Raw genomic sequence first — 27,264 nt, forward strand, 5'->3', positions numbered from 1 at the left:
GGGATGTTCAGGCCCCAGTTATAGTTGATAAATGTAGTAGTATTTTCTGTGGTGTAACCTCTTGATTAAAAAGCAGAATAGCTTACTCCTACAATTCCTACTATTAAAATATTTAGTCTTTAGTTATATTACTATGTCCTCAACAGAATTGTTGTAAAAAAATTATATCCTTTCCAAATTGATTTCTGTGTAAGAGTAACTATTCTTTATGTAATGCAATCTGAGAAACTGTAGTCTGACTTAAAGCGTTATAATGTTTTCACTGAAACTGTTTTCTCCCCATCTTCTATATCTTACTAGTGTTTTGCATTATCATTTATTTATCCTAGTGTCCAGTGTAGTTTATTAGCCATCAAAAGAATCCTTTGTATCCTGTGATGTGACAAATTAAGTTGGTTTGAAAAAAGGTGACAGTGCTACTTTTTCCAGCAAAAGATTGGTGTTCTAAAATGTTGCAGTTAATACATAGGAAAATGCGTATGGCATTTTCCTCATTCCATTTACCAATATGCACTTATTAAAAAAAAAAAAAAAAAAAAAAAAGTGAAAGCAAAGGTAGTAAATATAAATAAATAGTAAATCTAAATTCATTTTCTGATTTCTTTAGATCAATTTATATTAGCCGTTGTTAAACATTTAAATAGAAAGCGATGTTTGGAAGATGAACAGAAATCTATTAAGATAAGCAATTGCTTTCTTTTTTCTGGCCTTGAGTTGATGCTGCATCCTAAAGCAATCTCTAAGTTGAATAGGAAGTGTAATAAACCAATGAGTATAATTAAGTTTAATTAGCAGTGACATAAGTTATGAATACATTAAGGGGGAAAATACAGTTCTGAGTGAGTTTGTCTTGCTTTTCACTTAGTTAAATGGAACATGGCAAAGTTTCATACTGCAGGTCTATTATAAATGGCACTTACTGAATTAAATCAAATATGTTGAACCACATGGTTCAGAGAAAACTGTTTGAGAGGAGAGCTGTTTTCCCTGTTCAGATACCTTTCCTAAGTGAATGTGACATTTGTATTAGATGAAGGTTGTAGTCTGGTATGAAACGTGACTACTTGTCTAATCCTCTACAGGTAATGCTTTTAACTGTAGCTGTTTAAGGACTTGCCTAATCTCAGGATATTTAGGTCAAGGTCTATTTATAAGAACTGCAATGAGGACTTTAGGGCCTCTAGCTGAAAAGACTGTTTAAAATTGAAGTAGGAGATTAATATTTGTAGTCATTCTTTTACTGAAAACCATGATTTTGAGGAAGTGTAACAGTGAGAAATGGTACATGTGGATAGTTCAATATTTCCAACATTTCCAACATTACCTAAAAAGGAATACAATAACATACTTTATAAAAAAAGGAAACAAAAACAACAACAAAAGCCCACTTTGGCCATTTTTTGGTTGTAATTCGTCATTTGTTGCTCAGTTTTGTTTTGTTTTTTAAAGCCATTTTATTTTCTGTTTGCACCTTGCAGATGGTTCTCTTGATCTCAGTTCAAAGTTTTGTTATATGTTGTCTCTGCTAAAATGTTAATATGATTCAGTTTTTTTTTTTCCTTCACCATATTACACGAGTATTCTTTCCTTCAGTTAATGTAATTCTTACAGAAAAGAACTACTATAAAATTCCTCAGTGAATGTGTCAACCAAACTTGAATGAAAGTAGCACGGAACTTATGCTTCTTCTGCTGTTTATGAATGAAATCTGTAACAGATTCAGAGGGCATTATTTGATGAAACTTATGCAGCATTATATGTAACTTGAACAAAAATAAGGAGTACCAAAAGCAATCATTCAATCAAAAAAATAAAGTCTGATGTATTAGACTTGCTGAAAACAAAAGATGTGCAGTGAGAACTGAGATTACTTTCCAATTGCTAATATAAAACATATATTTTTTAGTTGAACTTCTGTTTAATTATTGTCTCTTTCCCCAGATCACTTTTATGAGGGAAGAAGTTATGAAGTCTATTACATTTGCTAGTTCTCCTTATGTTCAGATTAATAACCAACTAGCTGTCTTACTTCAGTGTTTCTATTGAACAAAAAGCAACCTAGGTCTTCTTTCGCTTCTCTATCCAAATAACACAACCAAACATTTTTACTTCAAATGATACTTCAAATGGATTATTCATTCCCATTGTTTCCACTAAACCAAGCAACAAGGCTTCAGAAAGCTATCAGGAACCCAGTGGTGTGTGGGTTGTGGTTTTTTTTTTTTTTTTTTTTTTTTTTTTTTTGTTTGTTTGTTTGTTTTTCCTTTTGCTGCTTATTATGATTTATCAAATTGTCTTCTGCAGTCAACAAATCTGTATTTTACTTCAATCTGGAATTGCTTTTCACTTATTTTACAACCATTATGCATTGCTTATTTAATAATTAACTGTATTTGATGATAAGCCTATGAATTAATGCTTAGGACTGTCTATTTTAGATCTCCCTTCTCTTTTCTAGATTTTTGTATGTATATATGGTAATGACAAAATGATCCCTTAGAAAATTCTGTTGTTAGTCCAGCTTGCATGTATCTCAGAAATTCAAGCAATTGCTTATTGGAAACAACTTATGGAGGTTCAAACCCTGCTTGAATCTGAGTGTCTGCTAACATGAGATTAAGTCAGTTGTGATTTTATTTTACTGAGCATCAAAGGACACAGGTTCCAGCAGGTCTCTGGACAAACTAATTTGGACCATCTCTTGATGAACAATTACTAGATACATTATGAGGGTCTTAAGCTTTCTGGTAAAACGTGTATTTCAAATAATATTCCAGGTTATGAAAAGTAAACAGAAAACTGCAAGTGACTAATTATCCTTGTATCATTCTTCTTTAATACAATTTCATCCTCTTCATGTAAACGTTTTAACTGAAAATCATGATTAGATGGAAATTTCAATACTAATTAATGCCTGTTTAGCCCTTCAGTCTGTTTATATGTGAAGTGAAATTGTCAATTTCTATAAAACTAAGGCACTACATTATTCTGCAGTAGGTTTTTGTTTGTTATTTGTTTGTTTCCTGATTTATTCTACTATATATACATAGCTTTCAAGAGAGGTGTTGCAGTCCCCATCCTCATATTCAGCTACCCAAAAATTTTAGCAAAGGGGAAGTATTTATGTGCTAAGTAGATGGATGGGAAGAGGAATGTATATTGATTCATGGAGAAAGATATTTTAATTCGATGAACTACTTTTATATAGTTTTGTTCCTCATCAACTTTAGCTAAATTCAGCTTTGTCTTAGTGGAAGGCTGTAAACCTCTTTGTTAATCCCATGAGCTAGCTAATCACCTAGTTAAGAACAATGTGGTCCAGTTCTGATTACTTCTTTATTTGTGCTGTGGATATTTCGCAGTATATTAAGACAAGTATCTTTTTTATTTTTTACATTCAGTGTAAACATCATGTGATGATTTCTTAATGGCATTCCAGTAAGGTGAATAGCTCATAGAGTGAAACAAGTGAGACTGGAAATGGGTGAAACAAAATGCATAGGAAGCCATGACTGGCTGACTCAGAGCTGTATTGCATCAATTGTATTATCATTCCTGGAATGTAAATTGTCCTCTTTCTGCTCCTACTGTCATTATACTTAGAATCACTGAATCAGAAACTCCTCAGCTCCCTCATAAAAGAAGTACAATGAATTACCAAAACAAATATAAATTTGAGTCAAAGTAATGTCCATCAAGGAAGTTCTGAAAATATGTTAGTGAGCTGATTTATGTCCTGGCAGTGATTTTTATTTTATTTTATTTTTTTTCTTCCACTGAATGATGAAAAAGGAATCCCTTCTTAAATACAGCAGAAATGCTGGAGACAATTGTGTGATTAGTACTAGGACACTGGAAGATTTATTTATTTTATAGTTCTTAGAGGTGTGAAAATGTATCAGGGCTGGCTAATACTAAGTTTTAAATATCTTGTGCCTTCTTCACTTTTCAAAGATAATCTTATTTCTTACTGTCATATCTATATTTTGTTATTGGGTAATGACATATTTAGAATGCATTTTGAGTAACAAAAATGTAACACCTTGTAGTGAACATCCACATAGGAATTCAGATAGGTTGAGCAGCTTTTTGTGTGAAGTGTGTGCATGTGTGAAGATTTTATATAAAGTTCACATAAATACTTATTCATGCAAGTTTCACATAGTATTGTCAAAGTGATTCTGTTTCAATGAGAAATATGTATATTAATTATTCCTTAAAAAGATAAAAGGTGTCAGTCTTTGACATTTGCATGATCCTATTGGTTACTTTTTACTCTAAACTCACCAGAGATACTGCTGTTTGACTAGAATGAAATAATTGTTGCATTGCTGTTACATGCCCATTTGAACCAAGGAGATGTTCTTTTAAAAGTAGAATGTATCAGATGTATTATTTGTAACTTATCAGGTAGTACTGTGGGATACAAAAGTTATTTTTATGAAAACCAGATGGGGTACTTTTGGTAGCAGAGGGCAGATGGTGATAGAGGTGTTTTAAATGTCTGCATATTTACCTAGATTCTGGGGAAGTTTTTGTTTGTGTTGTATACTATGCTGTATGCGACACTTATGCTAACTATTATTAAAACAGCTACCTAAATGAAATCGTCTTAGACAACCCTGAAAATGCATGTGTCCTCCTTAGTTGTTACTAACCAGAATCTTATTTTATAAAGGCTGATATTAGCGTACGTATAAAATAAAGTCCTGACCACTATTAATTAACAATAACAACAACAGGAAAAGATATACTAATCTTATAGTTGTCTTTGCCAGTAATTTCAGACTACTTAAAAATATGCTTCCCTGATTTGGCAAAGCACTCGACAATTCTTTGATGTGTAGGCTCTGCCAGGGTTCTTGTCTCTTCCAATTTGCAGGTTGAAATATCAGCGAGCTCGGGGAGTGTTAGACATGTTCCAAGGAGATTATGCTGATGACCTTACTTACCTGGACTGTCTTACAAAACAGATGGAAGTCTGTGTGCCAAAGAGGGGGGAGGAGGGGAGAAACCATGTTGCATTTAGTGATGTTCTTGCAGATCTTTCAGATGTTTTCTCACTACTTTGTAGTCAGTTAAGTCTGATGGCCAAGTAAAATTTTCATCAAAGGGAATGTTATTTTCTGTTAGTGGTAAAAGATCTAGATTTACCTGCTTCAAATAGAGTATTGCATTCTGTATCTGTCACCATGCCACGTTACATGTTATTTTGTGGGAGGAACTTTTCAGAACTATTTTCCAGAATATTATCAAGTCCCATTTGCTAGGTTTTATTAGTAATTAACTTTCCACAAGAGTTTTGTGAGGGCTGAAAGTTCTGAACAAAAGAACATATCTTTCCTTGGAGTAGAACATATAATAGAGAGATAGGTAAAAATGTGAAAATATGTTTTTATCTCTTAAGTCTTAAGCTAGTCTAGACTGTAATGCTTTTTGTTTGTTTGTTTGTTTGTTTAGGTCCACAGCCAATATTGCCTTTCTTTTATCACAAGTTGCTAAAAAGTTGCTAAAAACTCAGTTGTGTTGGTATGGGACAAAATTCTGTAAATATTTCTGCTTGTTAACATTTTATGAAGATTTAGAATGCATTTACAAGTGTGTGCTTTAATTAGATACTGCTTGTCAGAGGCATTGTATTGGAGTAGAAATATGGTTGGCTGATCAGTCTAAATTCAAATTGGATCTCTTGGAGGATCTGAAACTTTAATGTCATTCCAATCATCAAAAAAACAAATGAATTTCCCTTTGTTGACTATGCAGAGTTTATAAAAAAAGGCAGACAGTGAAGTAGAACATAAATGTGGTTTCATGCACATCATGGAAAGTGTTCCTCTCCATGCATTATACATTAATTGCCTTGTTATGCTGTGACACCATATTGGAACTGAAAACAATGAACCAAACCTGATAATGTGCTTTCTGTTTTGTTACTTATTAATAAGATTCTTTGGAAGGTTTATTTATACCTCCCCTCCCCTGCTAGCGCTTTCCAGTGTTTGCTTTAGGAACAATGCAGTAAACACTTAAAAACATGAATTTTAATGAGCATCTTTGCGAACTGGAAACTCACTGAGGAAGTTTGTTGTTGGTAGTTAGGAAGTCAGAAGGCTCTTGTTAGGAAGGTGCATTTTCAGATGTATAATAACTGTAATATCTCGCATTTTGAAACAAAGAAGAGGCTGTAGAAGTATAATTAGGCCAATGGAAATAGTGAACCAGCTTATTTTTATGACATCTAACAAGGTGCTGAAATTAATATTGCATTTGATAGTATTTTAGATTTTGCACAGAGCAACAAATTATTTTTCTTCTTAAATACTTTAGAGGGCAATCAATTGTGAAGTGAAAGGAATTACTATATTAAATCTTGAAATATTACCATTTATTTTCTATTCCAGATAAAACAGAAAATTTCCCACAATTTTTCACAATTGTGGTTGCTTCAGATATGTGTTTTTGTGTGTGTGCGTGTGGGGGGGGGGGGGGGGGGGGGGGGGGGGAGGACATAATAAGAACAGAATTATCACTATATTTAGTGCTGTAAAATTTACCTTTAATCATTTTTTAAAATATACTTTCTGAACAGAATGATATAATTGAGGCAGTCTCTACTGTTGAGGAAAAATAGCATATAAATAGTAATAGCTTTTCATTTTTCAATTTTTTTAATTATGAAATAGTTTAATTCATAGAATCATAAAATGGCTTAGGTTGGAAGGAACCCTTAAATATCTTTAAGCTGTAACCCCCTTGCAAATGTCAGGGTTGTGTACCTCTGTTTGTTGCTACCTATTTGCACAGTTTTTTTATTTATTTATTTTCTGTATTTGGGGAATTAAATAAGATCTGAGCAAGTGTCCCATTTTGATACTGGAAAATTTCTGTCTTCAGCAATCAACATTTTGTCTGCTTTACATTTATTGTTGCTATATCACTCAGATTTACAGGCCTTTCCAAATCCCACCTCCAAATAAGCATGCAGAACTGTCTAAGAAAGCATCAATATAATTGAACAACAACAAAAAAGACATTTGGCTAACAAGCTCACGCTTGGTTGATAGGTAATGAGTGGCAAGTTGCTTAATTAGATCAAGAGAAATACACATTGTTGTATTATATTAAACTAGAGTCCATTAAATTTCAACTAGAGGATCTCTCAAGCTTATGTCTGCAGCTGCTTTATTGCAGCGTCATTGAAAAGCTGACTAACGTATACTGCTACACTGTTGATCATTAAAGCTAAAGGGCTTGAAGCTGTCATACCACTGAAATATTATAATGAAGCTGGATTAACATAAGTTGATGGTTCAAACTGAAGTTTGTTTTGGTACAGGGAAAAAAGATAATCCAAATTTTCTCATATCTGTTTTTATTTGAAGTGGAAGTTTTTATTTAAGTGAGTTTTGGCTGAATTTTTAATAGGCAGAATGAATTCAAAATAAGCATAGAAAAAGCATTACGTTTTTTTTTTTTTTTTTTTTCATTCAACTGGGATAAGGTTTGTTTCTTTTTTTTTAAAACAAGTTCATTTTTTCACACAGCCTAGGTGAATTGTGGTCTTCCAGGAAATCTAAATGTCATAGGTCACGCGCTCTAGATTGATCAGGGATAACAGAGAACTACCTGGTTCTTTGACAAAATGTAAGACTAAGTTCTAAAGTACACTATTCATGCAAAAACTTATATGGCCTACTTTTCAACTGTGTCAGCCCACATGGTGTGAAATGAATAGTGTGAAGAAAATGTGCATGCTATAAACAGAAAAACCAAAGTGTGGGAATTTAAAGCTAAATAGAATCTAATGTATACCCAGGCAAATTCCACTACTTGTTTTACCTCTGTCTTTGCTTTGCTTCTTGCCATTCCTCTGTGCTGTGAAGTGTGTAGTGGATATGAGTTTGAGAGCAATTTGTTTCCTAATAAGTCCACCCTACTAAGCAATTTCAAATTTAGCCTCAAAGTCTTGGAATTACTCATAATATGGAGCCTATAGAATCTATTATAATTAAAAAGATGTGGAGAACTGAACCACGTGGTAGGGAAAGTTTTTATTTTTACAGAAGAAGGGTATCTACAATTAATATATAGGAAATCTAAGGGAATTCTGTGATCTAAATCATGGAAGATCTCCATCTCACAGACACTGGAATGGAGTCATTCATTCAAAGATTATAGCAATCTAAATTATAAACTGTCATATCTGGATAAACCTGCAGAGTTCCCCAAATTTCTTGTGTTGTCTACACCTTGAGAGTGGTATTTCTTTGTATTCTACATCACAGGCAAGCAGTCTCAGTTGCTTTATTTGAAGGCAAGAGCTTTTGTCCTCTAAAATGTTTTCTATCACTATAAAAAGATGATAGTCTGTGCTATCACACATCAACCTGCTAGAGGCAGTATTTTGAGGACATGAACAAATACAGAGTAAACAAAACTGAGATTATAAAATCCTGATACTTTCAGTCTGCTAACATGAGAAAATATTATTCATATACTGAAAACACTTTACTTTGTTGTCACAGAGTAATAATTTTTCTCTCTCCTTTTTTTTTATTTTTTTTGGGGGGGGGGCGGGGAGGTTGTGTGTGTGTGACAAAGCAATAGCACTACACTTGTATGATGTTCATCCTTCTTTGGTTTGTGCATGCATCATATTGAACATCAAATAACATGGACATGATTTGGCTCCAGGGTTTATAAGCTTCTGGGGAAAAAAAAAAAAAAGAGAGAGAATCCTATGATGGCATCATCACTCCTATAGACTACACTTTCAGAAATACTCAGAAACTAATGTTGCCAAGTATTTTCTTTACTGTCAAGGTTATTGAAAAAGGAGATGAGTCATATGAAAATCTGCCCATCTTTTTAAAAAGCCTAAATTGAATTGGTTGCTGACCTTAAATACATAGCCTGATAGCACCAAAGATAGAGTTTGGTCATTCTAGTCAACCTTTCTATTACTGCAGGTCTGCTAGCTGTTGCATGTGGGTGGTAATATTGAGTGAATTATAATTTTATTATAAATTTGTGTAATATTACACATGCTTACATACATAGGTACAGCTTAATATTTTCTAGATGAAAATATATTGAAAGAAGGAGTTTTATGGTGGTTGTGTGGTGTTTTTTTTTTTTTTTTTTTTTTTTTTTTTAAATTTCTAGAGGACATATGAATTAGTGAAAAATAGTAGGATGTACCTTGAATATGTTTCATCAGTTAAGGGAAATTTTTGTGACCCAGGTCTTAGTCCTGTTGTTGCTAGTCAAGTTGCTACTCTCATGCATATTCTTCATCTCTTTGAGGTAACTTCTATAAAATGTTGGGATTGCAAGCATCTGGATTACATATTGCGTTTTTAGGTTATTTTAGGGTGAAGTTGCTTCTGATTGCTTTACCACTACCTTCTTTTCAGGTTCTGTGTGCAGATCAGTAGAACTCATTTATTTGGAAGTCAGCCTCTATTTTTCCTCTGTTTATAACATATTTTTTACTTCATTAATTTATAACATCAGTTAGTGTCAGACCACTTAGTGTGATTGATTGCACTCTGAATAAAAATAATAATAATAATAATGGTAAAATGGAACAGTAAAGGTTGTTATTATGATTTGGTAACTACTGGAAAATAAATTTATATTGTGACTAGAATAACAGATTATCTAAAATTAATTATACATGCTCTTAGTATGTCTGCTTTATTATCAACTTACTCTCACCTTTTTATATTGGGTACTGAAGTTTCTCCAAAATTCTGCATTTCTAAAACAAACATCCAGGAACCCACTACAATTTTTTCCCTCTGCTTGTTTTCACAGTTAATATTTCCTCACTTCTGAAAAACTGAAAAATGTAGTCATGCTACTCAGTAGTGTGAGTTCCTTGTGCATTTGAAATTCACCTCGGTTTACTGGCTAGAAATTCTTATCTCCAGCTTTATTTTATTTTATTCTGTTTAGAATTTGTTTTGTATGATCAGAAAGGGAGATTATTTCTTGGCTCAGGATCTATGCTGTTGAGATTATATGAATTATAGTATAATATAACTTCTTAACTGACAGACTTCCAAGATTTTGTCTGGAAAGTCATCACAAAGCAAAACTGACCATGTGAAGAAAACCCCCAAATTCAAACCCCATAATGAGCCAAATAATGCTGCAGTTTGCACAAATCTGATTAGAATGGACAACCACTTATTAAAGGTTTGTGCTGAAAGCATTAGACTCCTCAGTTTGTTGTATAATAAATGGAATTGGGCATTAGCTTTGATATGTAATGCATCAGCATTTTTTGGGGCAGTATTTTTGCCATTTGCTCTGATGAGATAGATGTCTACACATTTGACTAGCATCAGCAGAATGCCAATGTTCATATTTTCTTTGGCAAAAAATTAAAATGGTCAATTTCCAGAAACAGATTAATGAGCAGCACTGACAACTACTTAAAAAAAAAAAAAAAAAAAAAAAAAAAAAAAAAAAAAAAAGACTGTTAATTTCTGTCTCCTTTTACATAGACCCCACCAGTTACTTTTTGTTGGTTATTTTCTGACTTGATCAAAGCAAATATTTTTCTGTAAAAATCTGCATTTTCAAAAGAGAAACTTATGTTCATATTTACATGTATTTTGAATTTACATTCAATAAGATTTGTTTGATTAGAGTATTACCAGAAAAGCAAAACATCATCTTTCCTTCCATGAATTTGGATAGGGGTGATTTGAACTATAGAACAGGTCTGAAAGTCAGGACACTCATGGCTCAGTATTAGTCTCCTTGACACAAAATTTCCTGAAGTACAGCTTAAGTCCTTGATTGAAGGAGGTATACTCTAATATACTCAGGCATTTTGGGCCAAAGATAAAAACAACTTGATAAAGCTCTTATCTTTTATGAGACTGCAACACCTAAAAGTCTCAGGAGTTCTTATTTATGATTACACATGAATTATGCAACTCAGAATAGTGAGATCATTTACCATACAGTACCTTTGCACTGTTGTTCAGTATATACCTTTCCACGGGTCATTTTCATAGCAATTCTGAACAGCAGTCAAGGAAAAAATGCCACTGTCCAAATGTTGTGTATACATACCTAGGCAAACAAATAAACAAGCAAAAAGCCAGACAGTAAGAAGATAGAATCCAAGTAGTAATGACTTGTCTTGCTCTGATTTTTTTTTTTTTTTTTTTTTTTTTTTTTGTTCATTTTGGCACAAAAGCCCATTAAAAAATAATTCAAAATTACAAGAAGGAGAGAGTGAGGAGAGGAATAAGAACTTGTCTCAGGAGCAGAGTAATTATAGCACTTAACTAGGTTGCGAGACATGTGGCATGTTTCTCTTCCAAAGCATATTTAATTATTTACACAAAATAGAACAGACAAGAGAAAATGAGAAAGATGCAGCCCAGGTTCTCCATTCAGAGCCTGAGATTTAACATCCAAATCAGAATTTCCTTAGTTTCTTTTTAGGTAAAAGAGTTCCTTCAGCAGTCTTGGAATCTTAATATCAAAAGTCATTTTTCTGAAGCTAATGGATGGGTAATTTTATGGTTCAAAGTGGTCTCTCAAAACCTTCTGAATTGCTGGAACACACACATAAACAAGCTGAATATTTTTCATGATCAGAGGAAAAAAAAGCAATCCTCTTTTCACCAAGTACATTTTTTAAAAGAACACATAGTGATACTCTGGGAACTCTAGTTATTAACACAGTATGTTTGTAGCTCTGTTTTCTTTAAAAAACCTTTCAAAATATGTATTGAGCATAACTGAATGTATTGACTGAGTACATGTGTTTGTGGGAAGTTCAGAATCTTTTTTTATGAGAGTTCAGACTGTTGCGTTCATAAGAGAATGATTAACTATATCTTTGGAATTCTGTGGCAGTTCAGGAAGAAGTTTTGATCTGATAAGTGTTCCATTTCCACATAAGAAAAATCTTTCCTTTAAAATTGTAAGATTTTAATGAAATCTTACATTTTTAAAGGCCGTGGAAGAACTTGATTTCTTCAGCCTTCATTCTTTTTATCTGTAGAAGAGAGGAAGAATGGAGTTATGTTATCTGTGCATCTTTTTCATTGTTATTCTACTTTTTTTCACATAATTATTTCAAAAAAGTAAGTTGGTCAATAATGTATTATTTAAATAATATTTTTGAATTTTATTATTGAATTTTATTATTTATTTTTCCATGTAATTAATTCCATGTAGTCCTAGTATGCCTGTGGAAGTATAATCCAAAAACATTTGCTGCTCTGACTTTTGCCACTGTGACAGGTGGATATGAGAAAGTGCAATAATGACTACTGTTTTTTTTGCTTAAATTATGTTGAATCACACAGAGGGCTTTGTTCTGGGAAAATATGTAAATAGCCCAGGCTCAACACAGTCTAAAGAAGTGCTTTGTATATTAAGTGCAGTGGTTATTGACTTCTAACCCAGCAAGTAACTGGAGTAAAGACAAGGTAGTTTGCTCAGTACATGTGCAGTTTACGCGTCCACTGTCAGTGACAGAATGCCTGTCCCACTGTTTCTTTGCCAGTACAAGCACCGTGTGTCACCCATTTTAACAGCAGCTTTGCTCATTCACAGAAGCCTGTTCTCCTTTCTGTGTTTTGAATCATGGAATAGCAGTGCAGCGTGTTCTGGGTACTAGTGACATCCTACTATGGCTCTTGTAGTTAAGGAAAATCAGCAGCTTTAAAACCAGGTGGATGAACAGATATGGATGTGTCTCATCTTCCTTGTGTTTAATATACCTGCATCTACTGTAAGAAATCAAGCTATGAACTGAGAAACTGCTTAAGTAAGAGACAGACCTTTGGGGAATACATCCGTGCTGCTGGCAATCTTGTTAATGAATCAGTAGGTGGACGTTCTTTCTGAGTCAGCAGTGTTCAGTTGCCTTGGCATGTTTTTCCATAGGTGTTTGTCGTAAGACTGTTTTGATTAAAGAGGGATTTTGAGGTATTAGGCAATCAGCAAAAGGTATCTTAATTTAATGTTTGAAATTACGAATGCTGAAAGTTCTTTCTTCCAGTTCTGTTTTGAAGTCAGAGAGAAAGCATGTCAACCAAGCTGGCAAGAAAATATATTGGTTGCTATTGCAACTTGATAGTGTTTGTTCTTATGCCATGTCATCACCAGATTATAACTGTTACTCATCAGTAGCTCTGATATAAGAATTTTTCAAAGTTTCATTAGGTGACATTTGAATCTTTTTACTATTTCCATTTTTTAGGCTTGCGCATGGTGTAGGGACAGTAAGATTGTTCAATGGAGGATGGAGGTCACTGGCAGAGCCCAGGGACTTTTGAGATTTATGTTAGATGCATATAAACCTGAATACATATGCAGTGGTTCTCTTCCTCTTTCACCTGCTGCATTTTTGTTCACTCTTCTCTGAAAGAGAATAGCAGCAGTGTCTTCAGAGTGATGAGCATCGAGGTGGAGATTCTGGTGGTGCAGTGCTATGAAAAAAAGGAGCTGGGCTTTCTGCTGAGAGGCAGAGGAACTTCTGATCGCCAGCTTCAGATTTACACCATTGTCATATCTAAGATAACAGTGTTTAAAAGATTATTTCCCCATGACTGGCTTTCAAATTTTCTACTTTATAACAGATATAAGAAAAGTGACCTATTTTAAAATAAGTTATTTTTTTAATATGTAGAACTGTGTAGAAGATCAGTAAAGCTTTGGAAGGGAGGAAAGGAGAGTATGTGAAGAAGAAAAATTTTTAAATTCAATAGCATAATTTACCTGGCCAGAATCTCAGCCAGGTTCATCTGTACTCGTTCAGGGAAAAGCCTTCTATCTTTCACAAAGCTTGGTATTAGATTTTGTGTAGTTCGTGCAAAAACATACAATGTTTTTCTTGCCTCATTTAAAAAAAGATAAAAATCCTTAGAACCCGTTATGTACTTCCATATTTTACCCATTCTGTAATACCTGAAATGTGAACTAAAACTGCTTGCTTACATAAGGACTTGGAACTGTAACAATACCTCTTTTTGCTTAGGATTCATTAGTCCAATTTCAGTTTTTAGTTCTTCTCAAAATAAACTCTCATGTCCTTCTAGTTCCCCAGAAAGAGAATATAACCAGGCTGAAGTAAGCATGCAGAAAAGGTGAAAAAGTAGTTACATTGTGAGCGTTATGAGACTGAACATAAACTGAAGTTGTGTGTTCATCATTCTCAGTGTTGGTTTTTATTTATTTCTGTGGATAAAACTACACCAAAATGAAAGTCAGCTATCTTAAAGACTTAAACCTTGACAAGTAAAGCATGCAGGAAGACAGATCATTTTCTAGCTTGCCACACTCCAAAGGGTAGACTGTAAAAATAAGAACATTGATGGGAGATACCCTGGGCTAGCTAAAGCCAGGTAAAGATGAAAAGAGGAAGGGGTGACTTTGAAAAGTTATCTTTGAATTAAACTTCCTGTGTTTCATAAAAGAACAACCAAAGGCAAGGAACACAAGGATGAAAAGTAGCTTAAAGGACCTGGTGTAGTATTGCTTATAATGAGAAAAGGTCAGCTGAGGTAACTGTTAGGTCTCAAGGCCAGGTTAAGTAGCCTCCCCTGTATGGTTTATAAAAGCAAGGATGTGTTGTGGTTTAAACTGGAAGTACCACACAGTCATAGGCTATTGGACTGCTGGAGAGAGTTACACTGGAAGTTGTTTCTACAGCTCTTTAGTGATGTGATTATTGATTTTGTATTTGAGTTATACTAAAAATGCTCATAAGAAAAACCTGTAGATTTAGAATTATCACAGAACAACATGGAAACACTCATCTGAAGAAAACAAGTTCTCTGAATAAATCAGTCTGAACACTTACAGAGAAAATTCTCTTCTCTCTCTCCACCCTCAAATAAAAATATTTATCATAAGCAGAGATTTGTTGTGTAAAAATAGCATTTTACCTTCAGTTTCTACATCACTGCTAGTATTTTTTGCATTAGTTTTCAGTGACAGTTGTAAATGATTCTGTTTCATACATTCTATTCATATAGATTTCTCATCATTTGTTACTTGATGTTGAATCATAATTCCAGGTATACTTACAGCATACCATCAGTATTTCCTTGAATATTACAGTATGAAAATCACCAGTTCCTGTAAGAAATGATAACAAAAGCTTTCATGCCTTTCTATGAAATTCTGAAGTGTGAAGTAACCCACATGTAGCTGCACAGCCTTTCATTGAACTGTGAACCAAGATTTCACCTGCATTAACCTATGATTATATTTGTGCATATTATACAGAAGATAAAATTTACACTCGCCTATTTTAAAGGAGCGGGAATGTGTTTGTTTACTTCAAAAGCCAAAAGTGGCCTTTTTAGCACAAGTGTATCCTTCTCCCTAAACCCAGATCACCATAATCTGGAATAATTGTTTTCTTTATCTGCTTCATGTGAAACTGTTACATTTTATGTGTTATTTCACAGAGATCTGAGATCTCATGATTAATGACTGTATCGAAGAATTTATTGGCAGGCAGTTAAAATTTATCTAAAAGCAAAAGAGCTCATGTAGCTATGTTGCCATGGAAAATTGGGACTTCTGATTAGAATCATAATTTTAAACAGCCACTGGAAAACTATTAGGCTGTTTTTATTTTTTATTTTCAGATGAGTTGCAGTGGTCTTGTATAGATTATCAGATGACACAAGTCTGTACATTATCTAAAATTTAGTTAATGTAGTAATACGATTTACAGTGACTGTTTAAACAGTTGCTGTCTTTATAGTTTCCATTTGTATACTAATTAAAGGGAGCTCTTTGTCTTTCAAACTCTTATATAAGGCTGGGTGATTAAGTCCATGATTCAACAAAGCAATCAATTTTTCACTTTACAAAGCAGATTGGTATAAGAGATTTTTCTTGTGGATATCAGTCAAAGCTATCAATTTCAGCAAAAGACTGAAGGACAAACAGTGCCAGAAAAAAGAGAATGTGCTAAAGTGAAAATAAAATAAGTCTTTGCAAAGGTGTCTTTTGTAACTACTGAGTTGTTCAACTACACCAACAGTTTCCCCCATCTACTACTTTCCATCCTCCTGAGAATGATTTCCATGCATTGATGTTTGATATCTGTATCCCACTTGTGGCAATAAAATATGAATGAACATGAGCTATGCCTAATCAGGGAGTAGACCATGTGAATTGGGACACATTGAACTCATGCAAAGCTCTGAAGGTATCATGGTCTTAGTTCAGAACTCATGTTGTTGGTGGCTAATTATATCTAAAAGTCTGTGAATCAGTTAAGAGTTTTCCTAGACTAGAAGTAGATACTGATCAATGAATACAAGGCTTCATTCATTTGCAGATAACTATTGTTCTTTTTTTTATTCAAGTGAACGATTTGACCATTTCTTCCTCATTCAACATTTTTTGTTTATTTGTTTGTTTTTGCCTTTAATAAGTTTTACTAGGGTTTCCTGAAGCCAAGAATGTTCAATTTCCATTGTAGATGAGGACTTACTGGTAGCATTTATCTTCAGTCATGCCATGAGAAACTTGTTACCAACCAAAATGAGACCTGTTACCAGCATGTCTTTTGCTCAGTGTGGTGGTAAAGCCAGTAATGCATCAACTGGAGATCAGTGTGAGTTATGCTTTTAATGTCATAAGAAAAGTGTTTTTTTTACTTTTGTTAATATTAATTGGGATGATGTGGATAACTCCTAGGTAATCAAGAGGAAGGACCTTTTATATTGGAGGAAATATTCTTACATGTAATGCTATAAATTCAACATTTACCTCTAGAGCACATTGTAATAGAAAGTGCTGCTATTTTTTTTACTAATTAAATTGAAAACTAAATTGGCAAAGTTGTATGCACTTTAATTGATCATATCACCAGGCACTCTCCCAACAAACCTAATTAACTTCAAACTACACCACCCTATTAACAGATGGGACTTTTTCCTTCTATTTTTTTCACTAATTAGAAAATCTCAGTCTTTTCAAATTTATGGATTAGGCAGAAAATTTTATTTTATTGTCAATGTGTCACTAAAAGTTGAGGAAGAAGCCACTTTGCATAAAGAAAAGAAAAATAAAGCCGCAATAGAAATGCATGTACAGAGCAGTATGAGACAAACACACTTAAGATCCTTTCTAAAATGAGAATCTCTGTATATATATGTGTGCATATAAAACAAAAGTTCATTAAGACAGTCAATCTAATGATTCTTGGTTTGTTTTGTTTTCTTCAGAGATGTCACCTATTCTACTCTCAGTGACATATTGTCTTAACTACTACAGTTGTGAACAGTTGCAAACTCAGAGTGACTCAGGCCTTTACTATGCATGTTACCTGTCCCATTCAGATAATACTCAAATTACTGTCCTGATGTATAAATGCAATACACTGGAGCTACAGAATGTTACCCAGCAAACTCAGGCTAATTTTTCTCCTTTTTGTTGATGCTGGTAACTCTTCTGTATTTGCTATACCAGCATTCTTTCTCAGCAATTTTGTTTCTAGATTTCTTATTTATTAAAGCTATTACAAAAATTTGTGAAAACATATTCATTAAATATGTACTTATTGAACCTTTCTTAACAGTTCATAATTTTAGTATCAGGAATAAGTTAAAATCCTACTATACTAGGTTATGTCTTAATTGGTTAAACAGTAATACTAGAAATACAAGAAGTTTATCATAAGTAGAGATAATGAAGCCTTTCTATTTAAATGAAACTTCTGACTAAATAATGACTCTTTGGTGTTGTAGACAGTACTGATAAATTTATGTATTGTCCTACTCAGGCTTCTTATAATTGCAGTACAGGTCTCAGCAGTGTTAAGTCCTTAAATTAAAGCAAGAGGTAGAAACAGGACCCTGGAGAAGTTAAGTAACATGCTGTGAGTCCCACAAAGAGTGAGTAGGAATACTGGTGACTGGAGAGTGACTGGAATAATAACCAGTTTTTCCGGTGGCTTATGATCATGTTTATCTGCTTTATTGCTGTCATCATTTTATTTTTAAAATGAAATCCTTGCCATTAGTTTGCCTAGGCAGATTCACTGAGACCTTGCTGCTTATTGGTCCATCAGGTAGTCCCCCATTTGGATAAACTTTTGCTTTTCTTATTAAACAGTAAGCCTATTTCAGCTTTGCTGAACGAGAGCAAAATTTGTATTGTGGATCTCATAAAGCTGCCAAATTTTTCAGTACCCTTTTTTACTGCATGCTGGTGAATTGTTTATTTAGCATACAATTTAATAGCTAATTAGATCTGTAGTGAACTTTACTGTGTAATAAAGCAGGTAGTGTAATTGAAAAGAAAGAGTTTGCAAACAAACATTTGCAAGTCTTTGGGTTGCTGAGAAGATTACAATGTAGTTATCAACAACTCAAACTTCAGATTTAGTCCTTTAACTAAATCAGATTTAAAACTAAGAGTTGGTAAATGCTGACTCAGAAGTCTCAGGTGCTTTTATGTGTTTTCTGGCTTCCCTAAAAGGTGGGGTTGGTCACTCTGATTTGAAGGTGCCTAATTCTTTATAGAATTAGATTCTGAATCCTGTCTGGCATTCAAAGTGGAAGAAATAGTAGAAATTTTTAGTTTAACTCATCTGCCGCTTCTGCATGCAAAAGAATATGATCAATAAGCCACAAAGATGGATTTATGAGCCAGCACACAATGCAGCAACCATATCCTTTAAGATTCGTAGCAGTTTGTATGCATTCTGTTGTCAGCAGCAGGTGCTGACTAGAAATTGCACTTTGTCTGTATTCATATGCATGAATCACTGCTAGCTTTTCATACGATTGTGTTCCAGCAAGTATGGATCTTCTACAGGGAATATATTAGCTGCAAAATGCGTTATTTATATTTGTGAACACAAGGTAAAGGGCAAGAAACAACCCCTACAATTCTGTGATTCTGTGATTTTAAATTTATATTTATGATTTATTGGTGGAAGGGATAATTAGATTCTTATTTTCATCTTTTTATTATTCATCGCTTTAAGCTATCCCTCTTATTCACAAACTTCACCACTCATTATCTTGCTTTATCTTTGCTTGGTCTTGTAAGGTGAATCAAAACAGCTGGTGCATCATTGTTAGATAATAAGATGACCTTGGAAACCTGAATGACATAGAATGACCTCCCAGGAGCGCCTGGGAATTCATATCCTTATAGACTAGATGGTGGAAAGAGTAGTATTCCTAATATTTAGTTATTTTGCCTTTATTATTTCACTTATTTATGTATTAGTCTGGGAGGGACCAGATAGAAAAGCAGAAGCAGAATGACTGGACATGGCAAAATGTTTCAGCCCAGAGAAAACTCAGTGTATGGCTCCATCCTGAGTGTGGTACTATGTCCTGCTGATCAATTTTAGATATAGTCCTGCCTCTGCTCCTGGTATAAGAATACAGTTGAAAATGTGTCCAAGTAGAAATTTTCTATTGATTGCTTTAAAAATACAGATTTTACTTTATTTGTCTTGACAAATCATAAAATTTTAAGATTGCTGAATGAACTAATATGAATTGCATTATTCAACATCACTTAGTATCTTTAGTTCACTGTGATATGTCCAAAGGGAATAATAATAATAAATCTTAATGAAGTGCTACCAAAAATGACTGGAAAATGCTCATTTTTTGAGAATCTAGCTTACAGTAAACAGCTCTTACTTCATGTGTATTTATAGAACCTAAGGGATATTAATTGTTCAGCTGTTTATATCAGCCACAATGCTTAATTTCTTACTGCTCCTGAATTTGCTTACAGCAGATAATTTCTGGATTTCATTGTTTACATGTAGGAGACCAGTTAATGAAACATCAATTCAAACAAGCCATTATGGCTCTTCTGTGGTCTAGTCTTGCCCAAATCTTACTTGTGTTATACCATTATAATTGCAAAGATCATGGTACATATCCTAGAGTCTGGAAATTGTTGCTTGGATTGCAAAACAAGGATTAAGTAATTTCTGCTTCTGAGCAGCTGTTGTATCCTTAGAAATGCGTTTCCAATCCTAACAATACCAGACAAATTCTGTGTATCTATAAAAGGAATAAAATTGTATTTTTTTTTTTTTTTTTTTTTTTTTTTTTTTTTTTTTTTTTTTTTTTTTCTGGTCAAGGGAAGTTTGTTTTGATGTTTGAAGTATGTAAATTTTCTCTCAAATTAGGCCAAAACCTCAGGCTATTGGCATGTTACTTAGAGTTCCAAAATTAGTGGATTCTTGAGTTATCGCAGGATGCTGCTTTGTGGACATTAGAAATAATTCATATTCTTTTTAAATAATCCAAAATATAAATGCTAATAAAACAATGTAGTATGTTATAGACAGTACAGTAGGCCTAGGGGTGAATAATTTAACCTTCAAATATTAAGAACTTCAGACAAATTTTTGAAGAAGCAATGTACAAATAGGTTGTCATGACATGACAAAGTAAGGACCAGAGAAATAAAAAACATAAAATAAGTTATTTGTTTATTTAGATACACCACCATCCCTGCCTCAAGTGTTTATTAGGGGCTATTTATTCTTTTAGTCTTCCATAAATGTTGTGTTAAAATAAAATAGTTGAGGTATTGAATGGAGGTCTCATGCGATATCCAATAGCTCTAAGACTATTCAGTCATCACAAAAGAGAAAACAATATTCACAATCAGAAAAGGATAGTGTGATATATTGCACTGCATGTTTGTTACTCTGATGACAAGGAAGAGAAAAGGGCTGTATTGCAGAAGTCAACAAAATAGTAAAAATGACTCTTGTGGCAGGGATTGGTGTACTTGCCCTCTGGGCAACCTCTAAATGGATGGTTGAGTGACTTCTGCTGTCTGCCTACTGCATAGCATGTACAACAGATCTTGTCATTCGGCCACTCTCACACTGAAACAACCTATCTTGAAACAAACACAGTGGAAAAAGCAGAAAATGCATGTGCTAGTTTCTTCAGATTTGACTTGTTATGCTTTTCTTTCTTTCCAGAAACCTCTTTGTAGGTGTTTATCATTTATACGCATTTAGAAAAATGATGTTCTTTCAAGTCGTAGCTACTGTAGGACTGGTAGTGGACTGAAGTACTACTTGTGGCTATACGTACCAAAATGTAATTCAAGGAGAGCACTTGTAGTATTTACACTTCATTAATAATTTGAGGAACACAGGCTGCTATTTATGGGTACGTAGCAGTCCAGATATTTTATATGTTGCTTCTGGTGCATTACTTGAAAGACTGACATCAGTAAAGTGTTCCTACTAAAGAATCTTTACCCATTGTTATGTTTGTAATAATTATCTCTCTCTTCTCTAATGTAAAAGCCTTTGCATGCATCTTCAGTAATACTAGGGCAGTAGTTCAAAGAAGTTGTAAGAGAAACAGTGCCACCCCTTGGATCATTGTCATTGTCTTCCTTTTGTTATTTAGGCCTAGTCCTGGAAAGTGTGCTGAGCCCCACTTTATTTATCATGTGTGCATTCTAAGAATATTTGCAGTGTGCCTATGCTTTCTCTGTGACTTGTGTTACTATACACTTATAAAATGTCCTTTTTTTTTTTTTTCTTCCTTTTTTTTTTTTTTTTTCTCCATTTCTTTTAGTTCCTGTGATTACTCTTAATGAGAATTAATAAAGTATCTCAGAAGTGCAGTCAAAGCTCTTCTGCAACAACTCAGTAGTAGTGGAGAGCAAAACTTTTTATTTTTCTTTAAGTGGATTTTAATCTGCATTTTCTCTGACTTCTTCTTAAAATAGGCATTGCACACTTTTGTTGAACTCTAGCTGGATTTATTTTGTTTTTTTGATGAAAGATTTAAGGGTATGTAGCAACTATTCCATGTTTATTCACCCTTTCTTTTAATCAGACTTATGTTTATTTTTAACTCAATGCTTTAAGTACTCAGTGTAGCTGCTAGTGTATGGCTTCGTGTTTCTCAGTCTTAAACAAACAGTAATTTATAATAAATTAAAAGATTCTTTCCTTCCAGAGAAAAGCTATAATAGATGTTTAGCAATTGAAGTGTTGTGCCAAATGCACTGGAATAATAAACAGAGCCAGCAAGCTTCTCCCCATGGCCTACTTAACAAGTGGGGCAATAATTCACATGCATACAAGCGTTTTTCTTCCTGTAGGTTCTAGTTACTGTAGTTTTGGGATATCAGTCTGTCTAGGTTTGTACTGGATTTCAAAGATACTAAGTTCTCAAGAATAGACATTAGCTCCCAATAAATATGTTAAGGACCTAAATTCAGAATAACCTGGTTGTATTTGTGGTGGGAATGCAGCTAAAAACTTCTGCAGTTGTGGCTTAATCATGAAAAGGTATTATTATTATTATCTTGTGATTGTATATATAGCCAAAATCCTTAAGACATTATTTAAGCACCATAGCGATTATTATTATTAAGAGTCTGGATATAATGAAAATGCTGGTATATAATTATGCTGGTTTTGTTCCAGAGGTCTCTTCTAGCTAATAGGCAGTGACTGAATATTGTGACCTAAGACTTGCTAAGTGAAATGGAAAATCAGTCCTGCTTTTCTTGTATTGTTTGCAGAACTTGGAAGAGTGAGAACCGTCATAGGGTCCCCATAAGATTCCATGATTAGTTTCTTAAATTTCATTTTCATCATTAAATGAGATTGTTTTAACATTCTTTATATCAAAACTGCTGTTCTAGGGCGAATCTATCATTTGGAATTTTTTTGTTGTTGTCGTTATTTAGGAGATACTTATATTTAGTGATTATCATAAAACCATGACAAGTTATAATAGTATATTACTTGAAAAGATATTCCACTGAGTGTAGATCAAAAATCACCATTAGTTGTCTTAAAGTATTATAGTTATTAAGAAAATCTTTACTGTTGATGGTGTCTTGCTCCTTAAAATAAATGGCACTTTATATTTTCTAATAAAACGAAAATCCTTTTCCCTAGAATCTAGGTGAAAAGTAATCTTCACATATAGAGCACTATATTGTGTTTAGTGTGCAGAAAAAAGAGAAAGGTCTGCACAGAAAGCAAACAAATCCATGTTCTTTTGAGCTGGGGAAAGAAAAAGAAGAAGTTAGTCTAATAGTTATGTAGAAATTAGTAGCTGGAACAGAATTTCCTTTTAAATTCTTTCATGGGTAGATGAGATGTTATTGAAAACTGAATGGTTCAAGGATTGAGTGAGACAGTCTTTGAGAACTAATTTCTGTGTTCATTAGCCAAATGAAGACTAATAATTTCCAGTGATAGCTTTTAGGTCTAAAGCCTTTATTGGATGAACAAATTTTTGTTTCATTGCCCATCTGCTGCTTGAACAGTTGACACTGTCAACAAAAGTAGTAATTGTGGTGATAATGCAAATTAGTGGTGAAATTCATGGAGATGAATAAATCTGCTCAGTCAGAACTGGAATGACACCGTTAGTTCATTTAGCAAATATGCTTCTTTAGGTGATGTTTTTTAGTCATTACTGACCTAAGAAGTTGTATTTTAATTGAGATTGTGAGGAGCTGCATGTCCACTTACTAGTACCTTGGACTATCCAGTCCTGAGCTATCTATTCTCTAGGTTTATTTTAAAGGACGTTACTTCTAAGTAGCTACTTGGAGCTGCCAGAAGACTGAAGGACATTTTGTTTTGTTTCTGTAGAATAGAAAATCAGATAAAAGTTTCAGGAGACATAATTTTCCATCTGTTTCTCATCCTTAGTGCACAGACACAGATCTTTTCTGATTTCTTCCAGAAGAATCATGATATAGCACATTAAAATTGCTTAATTGTATCCATGTTTTCAGGTTCCAAATTATCCTGGGGATGTCATTGTTTAAGAGACATAAAACCAGATTTATGATATCAGACATCTAAGTTACATTGGATTCACAAACTTTGTGCTCTTCATGATACTTCAAGTCAAAATTAGGATGCATACATTTCACTTATTCTGTCCTACTTGAGGCAGGATGTGAAAGTAAATGCTCCATGCTCCTGGAGAATTTTGGGGACCCAGTAGACTAGGTAATTGTATTGGCATTGTGTTTGGAGAAAATGAAGTTAGAGACAGATGGAGATGGGATTAATCCAGTTTTTGCTGTATTAGCTAAAAAAGCAATTTCCACGTTGTTAATGAGGATTGGATACCAAAACAATTGGATTTTGGATAACAAAATCATTTGTTAAAAAAATAAGAAATAAAAAATTCAGCAAATTTAAAGCAGGGGGTCATTTGAAATTAGAGAATCTACATCAGTAGAAGTTAGGATCTAGTACCTATTTTCATACTGGGTTGCCCTGAGCAGAGCTTCAACTTGTCTGTGGCTACTTTTTAATGCAAGAAAGCATTCTGTGATAATATATCCTATTTGAAATTCAAGTAGTATTAGTTTTCATAAGGCAAGTGACAGTTGAAATACAAATAGTGTTATTTTATTATTTATTTTTCTTTTATTTTGTGTGTGTATGTTGGAGTGTAGAAGGATAAATGTTTCATTCTAACACTCTTAATAATTGCTCTTTTCTTTTGTAGGTTGTCTTAGTCTTCGCTCTTAGTATTGGTGCTCTTGTAATATACTTCATAGATTCATCAAAGTGAGTATTCTTGTACATTTTTATTCCCTCCTGTCTTACAGCAATTTCTCATCTTTAAATTGTTCCATTCTTCTACTTCAACTCTAAGCTTGGTCTCATTGCCTGAGTGTGAAGAACTCTATAATACTGCATGGTCTACCAAAAAACTCAAGGATGGGAAAAAGATCCTATATAAACTAGATTGAACATATTCACATTGGATTTGTAGAAAGCATTGGCAGAAAAGCTGTGCTTCTGTGTGTTGAGATAGCACACACTGTTTCAAAAATATATTTTTATGTTCATTGGGCATATGAAGAATCTTTCAAGTTCAAGACTACAATAATAAACATAGAGGAAGAAAATTTCTGAATAAAATTATCTTGCAACAGGAAAAAAACAAAAAAAAAACAAAAAACAAAAAAACCCAAAACAAACAAACAATAACAAAAACCCAAACACATAGGGACACTGACAGAAATGCTTCTGAATCAAGTATAAAAATGGCTTCTGAATGAAGCATTAGCATTGTTTCTTGCTTTCAGATTTTCACCTCCTGAGTTTAAAGGGTTAGATAAGATGAAGAGTAAAAATCTGCAAAGCATCTAAATATGTTTTAAATTATGTGGTCACACACCAAAATTATCATAACCTGTTACCATGTTGTGGTTTTAGCCAGGCAATAAGAAGTTTCATCCTGACTTTAAAGGAGATGTTTTGACATGAAACAATGTAACTGGGAATATCCTTCCTTTGGCCCATTCATACTCCACCCTTATTTTTAGACCAAGCTTGATGCTGGCACTAGTGGAATAGACAAAACAGTAGTCTGACACAGAAGAAACCTGTGATTTAATAATTTTTTTTTTTTTTTTTTTTTTTTTTTTTTTTTTTTGGTGGAGAGGAATTGACTTGTTCCTTCTTGAGATTACTTGAAGTATGGACAATACTACTTTCTTACTTCTTTCTCCTTAGTAGGAGGATATGTCACCATTGAAGCATGTAAGATTTTCTGAAAATGTTTGTAAAACATTTGTAAAAAAAAAAAAAAAAAGTTCAGGGTACCCTGAACATGTATCCATGTATCCATGTCAAAACTGTCAAACAGAACAGGTAATTTTAGATTCCTAAGTGTATCATTAGTAAAAGTAATTCCTTTTAGGATCTTGTCAAGTTTGAAAAGAAGAAGGTGAGAAGTGAGGAAGACAGAGGTTTATGTTTCCTAATCTGCCACTAGTTTTCTTGACACAATGGACAGCTGTGTCCTTGAAGAAATCCAAAATGACTTGGTACATACATTAAATGGCATCAAGAAAGATGGAAATAGCTCATACTGTTTTCTTGGATGGTGAGGAAAGAGGAAAGAGTGGAGTCTCCACTGGGTTTCTGTCAAAGACTGGTCATGATTAGTTCTAGTGAAAGACACCGAGGAATTTAGTAAGGCCAATCCTGCATATGTTACCTATTGTTTCCTCAACTAAGTAATGGCACAGGGAAGGAAACTACAGGCAAAACAAATTTCATTACAGCTGAGAGGAGTGTAAACTCCATGCCTTTATTTCCTATATGCCACTGACTTGAATCATTGTCCCCTAGTACCACAGGATTTATAGAACAGTTTTTCCATTCTAGTAACTAATGGAATATTTCAGTCTTTAAAAATGGAAAACCCTTTAGAAGAGAAATTACTATCCTGGCAGCCCTCACAATTAAATCTTGTCACTTCCTGATAGGAAATGCTTCACTTAGTACTAACAAAAATCCTCCTTCCTTCCTTTATTTGTAGCATTTCATTCATAAAATACTGTTTTGCTTGGACAAAGGTGTTTTTCAATGCTAGCAATAGCAGTTAAACATGAAAAAAATTGCCACAGAGATTCTGTAAATATTACAAAATTATTTTAATTTGGGAGTAATAACCAAAGCATTGACATTTTAATTTTGTCTGTCTTCTGTTTTTGCTTTCAATTAAAGACAGTTTAAAAAAATAAAAAAAATCATAGCACTTATTCAGAAGATTTTTGATTTAAAAAGTGATTTACTTTTGTACAATGTAGCATCATTTGTGCTAATAATGATTCCAATTTATGTTTCCTTTAAAATTGTTTATCATTTAGTTCTTCAAGGTAATTAAGCAATGGAACCATCCTTCAGTTTTAAGTGTAAAACTGACAGTCTTCAGTTGGTTCTTTAGTCTGCTGGCTATGCTGCAGCACAACAGAGATTGTGTTGTCTGCAAATCCTTCATTTTCCACACATTTTTATAAGAAATTTCCACAACTTCCTTCTTTCCTGTGTCCAGTTCTGTTTATTTTTCTGTGTTTAAAAGGTGATTTAATGCATGCACTTGCAATTACTCCTCTGAGTCTTAATGACATCAACAGTGAAGGTGAAATGCCTCTTTTCTTTTGTCATCCTGTCATCTGAATTTCATGCTGCACCAGTGACTTGAATAGAGTGGAAAATAAAATTTGTTTGCTATAATCTTCCTTGGGCATGGTCAGTAGAAGTACTAGCAAAGACTTTAATTTTCCGCTAAGCTGTTAACTTGGAACTCTTTTGTTTTCTCTTGCAATTTCAGTAGTGTGAAACTGATTATGAAGTGAATATTCTTTTTTCTGCTTCTGATTTTTCTTCTGGGGTGAAAGGCAATGCAGTTCACAACCATAGATATGAGCTGTTTCTTTCAGGTGCAGAAATGTAATACTTCTCCT

The 27,264-nt window shown here is 33.6% G+C and overlaps 1 protein-coding gene across 40 annotated transcripts in view; it reads left to right on the forward strand.

The window, feature by feature from the left end:
- KCNMA1 (potassium calcium-activated channel subfamily M alpha 1) overlaps positions 1–27,264 on the forward strand; it is a 403,732-nt gene that overhangs the window by 160,978 nt on the left and 215,490 nt on the right. For all 40 annotated transcript variants that reach the window (XM_072340339.1, XM_072340340.1, XM_072340330.1 and 37 more), the window contains one exon: positions 24,510–24,571. In XM_072340339.1, the coding sequence (XP_072196440.1) occupies positions 24,510–24,571 (62 nt within the window). The remainder of the gene's footprint in view (positions 1–24,509; positions 24,572–27,264) is intronic.

The sequence above is a fragment of the Excalfactoria chinensis genome, chromosome 6 (genome assembly GCF_039878825.1).
Source record: "Excalfactoria chinensis isolate bCotChi1 chromosome 6, bCotChi1.hap2, whole genome shotgun sequence".
NCBI lineage: Eukaryota > Metazoa > Chordata > Aves > Galliformes > Phasianidae > Excalfactoria > Excalfactoria chinensis.